This window comes from Globicephala melas, chromosome 2 (assembly GCF_963455315.2).
Source record: "Globicephala melas chromosome 2, mGloMel1.2, whole genome shotgun sequence".
NCBI classification, from domain to species: Eukaryota; Metazoa; Chordata; class Mammalia; order Artiodactyla; family Delphinidae; genus Globicephala; species Globicephala melas.
In genome coordinates this window covers 57,311,778-57,323,154 of record NC_083315.2, presented here as the reverse complement: position 1 = coordinate 57,323,154, position 11,377 = coordinate 57,311,778, and the positions used below count along the sequence as shown (strand labels likewise).

Below are 11,377 nucleotides of genomic sequence, written 5' to 3'. Positions count from 1 at the left end.
TTGCCACCAACAATGTACAAGGGTGGATTCTCCCCAGTTTCTCCACATCCTCATCATACTTTTTTTTTTTTCGGTACGCAGGCCTCTCACTGTCGTGGCGTCTCCCGTTGCGGAGCACAGGCTCCGGACGCGCAAGCTCAGCAGCCAGGGCCACCAGCGAAGCCCTGTTTTGTTTTTCTGATAATAGCAAACCTATTGGTTGTGAGTCAGTATCTCATTGTAGTTTTGATTTCATTTCTCTAATGATTAGTGATTTTGAGCATTTTTTCACGTGCTTATTGGCCATTTGTGGCCATTTCTTCTTTGGAGAAATGTCTATTCAAGATCTTTGTCCAGTTTTGAATTGCGCTTTTTATTGTTTTAGGAGGTCGCTATGTATTCTAGATATTAATCCTTTATCAGATATATGATTTGCAAATATTTTCTCCCATTCTGTGGGTTGCCTTTTTACTGTCAATAGTGTCTTTTGATGCACAAAATTTTTTAATTTTCATGAAGTCCAATCTGTCTGCTTTTTCTTTCATTACCTGTGCTTTTTGTGTCATATCCAAGAAATCATTGCCAAATCCAATGTCATAAAGCATTGTCCTGTTTTCTTCTAAGAGTTTTATTGTTTTAGGTCTTACATTTAAGCTTTTTCTCAATAGAGCTTCCTATCATCACTTCCTATCATCAAGCTACTGGCTTTGCTTTTGACATTTCAAGGTTTACTTATTATCCAGTTGTCTTGACTTTTGTTAAAAAAAAAAAAAAAGATTCATGCAAGAAAAATGTCAAGAGAATTATGGCTAAATGAATATTGAACCAGCCTTTTGGGTAAGGTAATGTCAGAATATAATTCTTCTACAGTGATAAAGTAGCATGCTGTGCTGTGGACCATGTAAAAATGGACTAAATATGAAAACTGTTTTTTTTTTTAGCAGTCGAGATGTAACTGGATTTAAAAAAAAAACCTTACTGTTCAGAAATATGAAAAATTGTTTTCAGTATCACAACAGATTTCCCAGTGGTTTCCTTGTTTAGCTCACAATCTCCTTGCAGTTTATACTATTTCAGTAAGGTCTCACTACTGTTATTTCTTACCATGCACCTTTTTTTTTTTTTTACTGTTTTTCAAGAGTCTAAGGACCATGCCCTCATTGTAGATGGCCTCAGTTATTTATTTTGCATAATTCTAAATTATTATACTATGAGAAATTATACCTCATCACACAGTCATTGTTACTGAACCTTTAGAACGGGGTTTCTCAGCCTTAGCACTAGTAACATTTTGGGCCAGATAATTCTGTGTTGAGGGGGGACGGGGTCTGTCCTGTACGTTGTAGGATCTTTAACAGCACCCTGGCCCCTACCCACTAGATGCCAGTAACATACCCCCCATCCCTTGCCAGGTGTGACGACCAGAAATATCCCCTCAGGGGCAAAACTGCCCCTTTGAGAACCACTGCTTTAGACAAATTATTAAGGAGAGAGTATCCCATACTCCACTTCTGAATCTGAATAACCACTGGCAAGAGATGATGATACACAGAGACCATTTTAATCTTCTCATTAGTCATTATGATGTTTTTCCTATGCAAAAATAAAACTGACAAAATTGCAGCCCACTGTGACTCATGTTTCAGTAAGCCAAAAGAAGATTTCTATAAAATGTATTTACATGTAAAATTTTAAAGTAATAGTAATGGAAACATAATAAGAGGGATCGGGGATATATACATGCTATGACAGCCAACTGGCAATTTAAACTGATCGAACGAGGAGACTTTCACTCACTAAATAGCATTAAACACCTGCCTAAAATAAAAGGCAAATTAGACAGGATCCCTTCTGCCTTCTAAGGAGTGTTTAATTGAACTTAGATCTGTTACTATAAATAAATAAGGCAGTTGTTCTCTCAAGAGCTAAGAGTTCAAAATCGAATACAAGATTTCTGTCAGTATTTTCTTCCTGGTCATAGCTGAGTCAGGGACATTAAAGATGAAAAATTTTTTTTTCTGTTTTTGTTGGTTTGAATTTTATTTTATTAATTTTTTTATACAGCAGGTTCTTATTAGTCCTCAATTTTATACACATCAGTGTACATATGTCAATCCCAATTGCCCAATTCATCCCACCACCACCACCACCACCACCCCCGCTCCTTTCCCCCACTGGTGTCCATACGTTTGTTCTCTACATCTGTGTCTCAATTTCTGCCCTGCAAACCGGTTCATATGTACCATTTTTCTAGGTTCCACATATATGCGTTAATACGCGATATCTGTTTTTCTGACTTACTTCACTCTGTATGACAGTAGAGATGAAATTTTAACTTGTCTACCTGTGATACATGATACTGTATTGAATAAGTAAGTAGTAATAGGCTAAGACCAGATTACGTCTAAAGGCCCTTGCAACACTAATATTCTAGTACTGTAACTGTTGGAATGAAAGAGATAAAATTGAAACATCACAGGTATGTAACAATGTGCTTATACATAATTACAATACCACCTTTAATTTTAGAAGATGGTTTTCTCACAGAACAATTTAGTAGTATCCACAGACGTGTTCTTAAAATGGGATTCACTTAGTTGTCATGGACACTTCCAAGATCAAAGATAAAAAGATGCTACCAGAATTTATATAGAAGGTGGTTCTATTAATTGTGGGAAAAAGTGGACAAAAGGATTGAAATGAATGTTAAGGATATGCTACTGCATGTCGACACGAGTTATCTGTTGTATGATTTCACAATGGAAGGTAGGCTGTAAAAATAGTTAATAATTATTCAGTTTACGCATCTACAAAATAAAGTAAGCCTTAAAGGAGTTCCCAGTTCCCATTTTTCATTTTTTAAAAATGTTCCTTATAGAAAAGTAGCATCACATTCAATCATTATCATACCAAGTAGTCAGCTTATTTACTACAGCAATATATTATACTTAAGATTAGCTCTTACCCAATGAATACAGGACAGAGAGAATTTTTAAATGTGTACCTTTACTAAATGAAATCAGTCTTCAAATACAACAGGAATTTCCCAGCACAGTCAAAAGATGAACTTAACTGTTGATTACAAAGCAGAATTGACAGGATACAAACATTAGATTTTTACTAGTACAGTTTAGATAATATTTTGTGCTGCTGTTTTTAAAAGATCAAATGTTATTCAGCCAGTTATTACTTCAGTCATGCAGGTAGATGTTCTAATGGGCAGTCTGTTGAGATAAACTGATGTTAGTGTCTGTTAATCTGTTGAAGCTTGCATCAAATTTTAAACACAATTTACATTTTCATAATTTTATAGGTGCCATAAGAATTATGTGCCTTTTAACTAAATTCCTACTACAGCCCCTAGGGAAGTGTCACTTATTTGCGTTTCCAATATGAATTGGTACTATTATATTTGCCCATTTATAGATAACTGGAACAAAAAGCCCAAGAGATCCAACAACTGAAACCAGAAGAAAAGTCCACAGAAACATCCGATCAAGAACCTGGGCTATGAATTTCCAATCTTCAACAACCTGTATCAAAAAACAAAAAACCCATGTTAAATAATTAAGACACAAAATTCATAAATTTACACATCGACTTGTAATATAAGTGGGTTATTCTGATAGAATTTTAATAAAATATAGTACTTAGATATTTTAAAATAAACTTTAAAACATCTTTTTAATTCTTACTATATACAGTTATCTTTATTACTTGTTCAGCCCAGTATTGTTTACTTCTTTTAATTTTTGAAAATAATTCAGCCTGAAGTTAATTTCATGACAAATTAAAAGTTGGTTCAGAATAATATGTATTCAACAGCTGTTAATCTTCTTCCTCACCCCACCTGCTTTACTTTCCTAGGATTTCCTAGGGACCATTTGAACCTAAGCTCATGAGTTCAGAGCTTCTGGTGAGCTCATTCCCTCCCTGTTTTCGCAGCCCAAGCAGGGAGCTGGCTCAGCAGGTGTGAGTGACCTCAAGGGAAGGGCAGGCTGAGACCAGGCCCCGAGCACCAGAGGTTCCCTCCCACCAGGCCACTTCCTTGACCACGAGCTTCCCTAGCCCCTTTTCTCTATGAAGCACTGGGTCTTCTACAGGAACTGTGCCCCAAGTTTCAGGATAATGTAGAATTTAATGGATTATAAACACCCTACTGCTTCTCTACTTATAAGTTTTTCCCCTGAAAATAAACCCCATTTACTGGCCCTCTTGGAAGGAGCTCGGATCCTTTTGCACAACACTTTGCAGACATTCATTAAATCCCATCTCAATCCATATCATTATCTAATATCTGTATTTTAAAATATTTATTTATTTATTTTTGGCTGTGTTGTGTCTTCGTTGCTGCGCACTGGCTTTCTCTAATTGCAGCGAGCAGGGGCCACTCTTCGTTGTGCTGTGTGGGCTTCTCATTGTGGTGGCTTCTCTTGTTGTGGAGCATGGGCTCTAGGCACACGGGCTTCAGTAGTTGTGGCTCATGGGCTCTACAGCACAGGCTCAGTAGTTGTGGCGCACAGGCTTATTTGCTCCATGGCATGTGGGATTTTCCCGGACCAGGGCTCGAACCTGTGTCCCCTGCATTGACAGGCAGATTTTTAACCACTGCGCCACCAGGGAAGGGAAGCCCCTAATATCTGTATTTTTTAAGACTCCATTGATAGCTTCACCTTATAAACTAATTATACTTACACCAAATAGAAACTTTATGATCCACAAGCATTAAAAGTTTATTAGATTAAAACAACATTGTAAATCAACTACAATAAAATTTTTTTAAAAGTTTATTAGAAACATATGTCAAATGTCCCTTTGGGGGGAGGGCTGTTATTTTACCGGATTCATTCCACCTGCTTACCACGCCTGCTAGAAATTTTTCCATTTAAAAAGGCGGTAGAGATTAGAATTCATATACATTTTTTATTCTAGGTACTATTTTATTATTTTTTGATTATATTAGTTTCAGGTGTACAACATAGTGATTCTAAATTTTTATAGATTATACTCCATTTAAGTTATTATAAAATATTGGCTGTATTCCCTGTGCTGTACAATATATCTTGATAGCTTTTTTATATATAGTAGTTTGTACCTCTTAGTCCCCTGCCCCTACCTTTCCCCCCTCTTTCCTTTCACCACTGGTAACCACTAGTTTGTTCTCTGTATCTGTGAGAGAATTCATATAATTTTAATGCGACTACTCAAAGTAAATTCAATTATGAAAATAGTACTATAGTCGTAGCTTTAAAAATATTACACAGGGCTTCCCTGGTGGCGCAGTGGTTAAGAATCCACCTGCCAATGCAGGGGACGCGGGTTCGAGCCCTGGTCTGCGAGGATCCCACATGCCTCGGAGCAACTAAGCCCGTGAGCCACAGCTACTGAGTCCGCATGCTACAACTACTGAAGCCTATGCGCCTAGAGCCTGTGCTCTGCAACAAGAGAAGCCACCGCAATGAGAAGCCCGTGCACCGCAACAAAGAGTAGCCCCTGCTTGCTGCAACTAGAGAAAGCCATGCGCAGCAACAAAGATGCAACGCAGCCAAAAATAAATAAATAATTTTTAAAAATTACACAATAGAAATAAAGAATAGTGACAAGACTGAAATATTACATGTTTTGAAAGAAAACTCCAGTTCAATATGATCACATTAATAAAATGTATTCATAGTTCAATTCTTGCATTTTAAATATTAACCTTAAATAAGGAGCCAGTGAGTTATTTTTCTATAATAAAGTTTTGAGCAAATTTTTGTTTTTAAGCAAATTAAGCATATTATTAAGTACTACACTAAGCTTCACTTGTACACGTTGATGTATAATATATAACACCTGAGAATACCTTACTGCTTTTGATTTCGCTAACATTCTTATAAGTGAACAACAAAAAGATTTATTCTAGAAAAATATCTTGGCTGTATTTATAAAGGCTCCATTAGACTCATTCTTTAAAAAATGAAATCACTTTTGATAAACTATAATGCAGTTGTGTCTGCAGATTACTATAGAATCCAGAAACAAAGTTACTGAAGATCAAATTAAAACAGTTAATCATGTCAGAGCCAAAAACCAAACGGCAGGATTACTATGCCTTAGAATAACAGAACAGTCAGCATAACACAAAGTGTTTTCAAAAGTCATCCAAGATGCTGATGGGGGAAAAGGAGACGTGAGATTTGTGTACATGCCACATTTTGCAGATGTTTTAACTGAAATTTTAGTAAAGATCTTTTACAGAACAGTGTGTCAACATCTCTGGCCCTCAATCTATACTTATTCTTAAGGGTCATGCTGTTTGCCCGACTTAGAATTAAAACAGATCTGCATTTGTAAATATACGCGGTCACAGACCTCACGGACATCATTCTCCTTCATGACGTGTCTTGTGATGTAGCGAATGGAATCAAGTGCAGCTTCCAGTGTGTTTCTAGATTTTGGTCCACGGCTGCTCTCAGTTTCCTCCTTCTGACTGAAGCACCTATCTACATGACTTCGCATGCAAAGCAGTGTTGGAAGCTTCTGAAGAAATATCTTGCGGACCCACGGAGCCATAGCGTTATGTGTTGAGGAAGAACGGTGATGGATGTTGATAGCAAAGACAGTGACCATGATGGATAGTGTCACAAAGATCATGGTAAACACCAGGTATTCTCCAATTAGAGGTATGACTTTGGAAGATGAGGGTATGATCTCTTCAATAACAAGAAGGAAGACAGTCAGAGACACGAGTACTGAAGTGCAGAGACAAATCTTTTCACCTTCATTTGAAGGAAGATAGAAGACAAGTATGGTTAAAAACGAGAGCCCAATACAGGGTATAATAAGGAACAAGGTATAAAAGAGAGGCAGACGCTTAATTACAAATGAGTAAGTGATGTAAGGATACCAGCAACAGCTGTCGGTTCTGTTTCCTTTGCTTCCTGTTGCGCTCACAATTTCCCATTCTCCATTATCAAAAAAATCTCTCTTGTCAACATCTTGATCCTCCAAAATTATATCAACCTGTGATCCATCGTAAGTCCAAGAACCAAATTTCATGGAACAGTTTTGGAGATCAAATGGGAAAAATGTGACATCAATGGTACAGGAACTTTTGTAGTTTGCCGGTGGAGTCCAGGTAACAGTGCCATCGTACCTGACGACAGTTTTCGTACTGGCCCCTTCAAAACGTCCATCTGCACTGAAATACACACATGCACAGTAACAATGCAGAGATTAAACAACCTGGGCGTGCGTTTTACAAGCCTAATATAAAAGAAAACCTATACCATAGCACGAAATACTTTTTAAATTGTTACACTTGGGATATACCTGCTCCACGTAAGGGACTCTAGTTTAAAGACACTGCCCTTAAATATCTAACTCCATTGAAACTAAACCCCTATTTCCATGTCTACTCCAGGACTGACAGATCTATATTCACAGAATCCTGAGATTCAAGTGTTGAAATGATTTCACTTTGATTACACACAGAATGTAATTAGGCTAATTTATAACAATGGATGTGCACAGAGCCAGAACCTGAATCCACATTCCTAGACGTCCCCTTCTCCCCTCAGTGTTCTTCTCCCTCCATGACAGATACTGGACGCTTCCTACACTGACAGGGAAAGAACAATAGCCCCAAACTGGGCACAGCCCTGGAAAACAGCCGTCCCTCTCCAACTCTGCCATCGTGTGAACTCACGCACTGGAGAAGTCTAGCAGGAAACATCACCACCAACATGAGCTATCTTCGAAATATTGCTCTCTACCTTAAAATTCGTGTGGCTTTTGCACACTCCTATGTGATATATCCATGTTAAATATCCAAATGTTTGCAATGACTTAGAGTAAGATGATGCTCCAGGAAGCTGCATCATGCTTTGTTCACTCCTTCCATGTTGAGAAGCACGGAGGTAAAGGTTTGAAAAGTGAAAGGTATTTTTTGCTTAGCATTTGCTCTGTCCTCATGTCAATGCCTTCTTGCAAACAAGACAAAGTGCACTAGGATAAGCACAAATTCCCAGAAATGTCCTGGAGTGGTTGGTCCTAGAAAAAAATGAAACTGGCACCCAGAAGTATCCTCTCCCCTAAGTTAAAAACCATCCTCAAAACACACTTAGGTAGAATACCTACAAATATGAGTTAATAGTTAATCCAACATTCCTCATTGTGGGAGATTCTTATACAGTATTTAAAGCAAAATTAGAAGGATGCATATTTAAACATAAAGCATGACCTTAACTATTTTTAACCATTACCAAAAAATCTGGAAGGCAGTCTGCCAAATATGTAGTCTAGAAAGTAAGAGTGTAAATGGGGATGTCAGGCTACTCCCCACGCACCACGTGTGAGCTGTGTGATCCTGGACAAGTGTAACTATCTTCGGCCTCCATTTTCTCATCTGTCAAATAGATGTGATCGTACCTAGTTCATAAGGTTATCTTGAGAACTGAATGAATAAAGATAAGGCACTGAGCGTCACACCAGGCACAGAGTAAGCCCACCATGCGTGTAAGTCTATAACAGTGGTTGCCACCAAGTGATGGTAATAACGGGATTGATTATATTCCCCCCAACTTCCTTATACCTTTTTGGACTTCCCAAATGTTTTACAAATTTTTGAAATCCAAGAACACTTACGATCAGAAAACAATATACCAAAAAAGGGAGAGGATCCACAGAACCTATCTGTAGGTTCACGAAATGAGAGAACACAAGATGAAGTCCTCTGACTTTATAGCTAAACAATTTTCAAAAGGAAGAAAAAATTACTAGTGCCTAATAGTAATACAGTTGTTTTCTTTTGAAAACAAAAAAATGGTATTCTGGATATAACTTACTTATCAAACAAAACAATGTCTGGAGTCCAGAGAGAGTCTGAAGGGACTCGTATAACTTTTATTCCACTGTAGTCATCGGGGTTCCATCTCAATTTTACATCTATCCATTCCTTTAAAACAAAGAAACCTGACTCAATTTCAATAAAATTAACAGTCAAAAACACTGAAAGCTATACTCTCTTTGCCAAATCCAGACATTTCAGACACGAAGTCCCCTCTACTCCCAATAAAGAAAACTCACCTCCACGTCCTTCTTATGGGCACTGGAGGATATAGCCCTGTCCCCTCATGTGGTGGCTCTAGCCATGGTCCCTCAGGAGACACAGGCGAGGACCAGAGCTGCGTACATTCATGGATCTGCTCAACACCTCTTCTCCCACCAGCTGACCATGCCCAGGAGCTGCAGCCATGGGCACCTAAAGTCCAAGTTCAAGGGAAACATTCTCTTTTCTAGCTGTCTTGTCAATGACTGGCTGGACTGGTCCATGCAAAGAGCAGTTGGATTTATTACACATTCCACATAGTTAAAACACCTTGTCCCACTTCCACACAGTAACAATTCTGTGATCACGTCAAGACTTGCACCCCGGGCTTCTCTGGTGGCGCAGCGGTTGACAGTCCGCCTGCTGATGCAGGGGACACGGGTTCGTGCCCCGGTCCGGGAAGATCCCACATGCCACGGAGCGGCTGGGCCCGTGGGCCATGGCCACTGAGCCTGCGCGTCTGGAGCCTGTGCTCCGCAACGGGAGAGGCCACAACAGTGAGAGGCCCGCGTACCGCAAAAAAAAAAAGAATTGCACCCCAAGGAAAGCACACGTCTTTCAGGAATTGGGGGTTAGGAAACTGGCAGTAGGTATTAAAAATCAGCAATAATAAAGAACAAAGGGAAGCACTCAACAGCAGTTGGGGACATCTGGCCCAGAAAGAAAAGAAGTCCTTTATATAAGAGAGACTATGAACATAAAAATAAATCATTACATTCTTGCCTGTTCCCATCTCACTGAAGAGTAAAAGCCAAAATCCTACAGTGGCCTAGAAGCCACTACTCATAACCTATGCTAGGAACACCCATCGGCCTCCTGTTGCTTCACTGACCTCATCTCCTACACCCGTCCCATGGCCACTCACCTCCAGCCTGCTGGCTTCTTTGCTGCTCCCTGAACACGCCAGGCACCCTCCAGCCTCAGGACCTTTGCACGTTTGTGTCCCCTCTGCTTGGAACAGTCCTCCTCCAGATACTCACATAGCTTGCTTCTCCCCCTCCTTCAAGTCTTTGTTCAAATATTACCTTCTCAGTGGTACTTCCCCTGCCCATCCTATTTAAAAGTACAGTCCCCAACCCTCTCTATCTGCTCTCCCGGTGTATTCTTCTCCAAGCTTATCAGCTTGAAAGGTACTATACAACTTCCTATTTATTCCCCCCATTGGAATGAGGTTCATTGAGGGCCTAGACTTTTGTCTGTTTTGTTCACTGCTGTTTCCCCAGTGCCCAGAACAGTGCCTGGCATATAGCGGGCACTCAAATAATATTAACTGAATGAATACAAGACTCCATCTACCTCATCCTTCTGCCTCCTGCCAACCCACCAAGACCAGATACTCATGCTACAAACCCTATAATAACAGTGGCACCAGTCAACAGTTGGGTGGCCCTTTGAATTTTATACATACCTGCTTCAACCAGACATTGGTTGTCATTAACTGATTTTTCTCATCCTATGAAATAAAAATTTAAATAAGGCTGATTATTTCAATTATGGAAACAATAATTCTTTAAATAAGAATTTTCTCAGTTTTATATAAACACTCCTCTATATATAGTACCTACGTTCTGTTCATCAATCTGGTTCTCTAGAAAAGCAGGATATTTTTACCATCCTAATTTCACATTACTCCTTCCAACATACTCTGTATTTCAGATAAGCTGCCCGAAAGGACACCATTGGCATTTTTAGATTTAATATTAATAGTCTCGGCTACTACATTTCCTCAAATCTAAGATGCAATCTAAGAATCACAACATTATTTTATGTACTTAGCACTGAGAAAGAAAAAGGGTGATAATGAATTGTAAGTTGTCATTAATTATAAGACATCTTGACTTCAGAAGTGCTAAAATGTGGGAAAATGTGCATCTTACAATCAGTGAGATACAATGTGTGCATTCTTGAGGGACTATAACTTGTCATTTGCTTCTGCTGAGGCACGTATTTGAATCTCTCCATGGAGCTGTTACGTAGAAAAAAATATGGATGTCAGAGCCTTGAATGGCAACTTCATAAAGCTTTTACATCCCACTTTTCTAGAGGACCAGGGGTCCTTGCTACTTACACCTTCCTGCTGTCTTACCTTCACTTACGCCAGTTCTTCACTGAATTTTCAAGGCCTAATTAAAGTGATAACTCTTTCATTAAGTTTTACTGAAATATCATGGAGCCAACTGAACCAGTAAAAGATCACCATGATCATCAACCACAAACAGACCCTGTGTAGGATACAATGCTCAGAGCACACAGACACACAGAAGCACGAGGCAATCCCTACAGTTGGGTAGAGAGGATGGGATATAA

The 11,377-nt window shown here is 39.1% G+C and overlaps 1 protein-coding gene across 6 annotated transcripts in view; it reads right to left on the bottom strand.

Annotated features, from left to right (window-relative positions):
* Positions 1-2,168: 2,168 nt before the first annotated feature.
* Positions 2,169-11,377, bottom strand: part of CHRNA5 (cholinergic receptor nicotinic alpha 5 subunit) — a 61,427-nt gene continuing 52,218 nt past the window's right edge. For all 6 annotated transcript variants that reach the window (XM_070044863.1, XM_030874875.3, XM_060293945.2 and 3 more), the window contains 4 exons: positions 10,479-10,523; positions 8,808-8,917; positions 6,334-7,162; positions 2,169-3,512 (listed from right to left, as the gene is read on the bottom strand). In XM_070044863.1, coding sequence (XP_069900964.1) covers positions 3,351-3,512; positions 6,334-7,162; positions 8,808-8,917; positions 10,479-10,505 — 1,128 coding nt within the window. In that variant the 5' untranslated portion in view covers positions 10,506-10,523 and the 3' untranslated portion in view covers positions 2,169-3,350. The remainder of the gene's footprint in view (positions 3,513-6,333; positions 7,163-8,807; positions 8,918-10,478; positions 10,524-11,377) is intronic.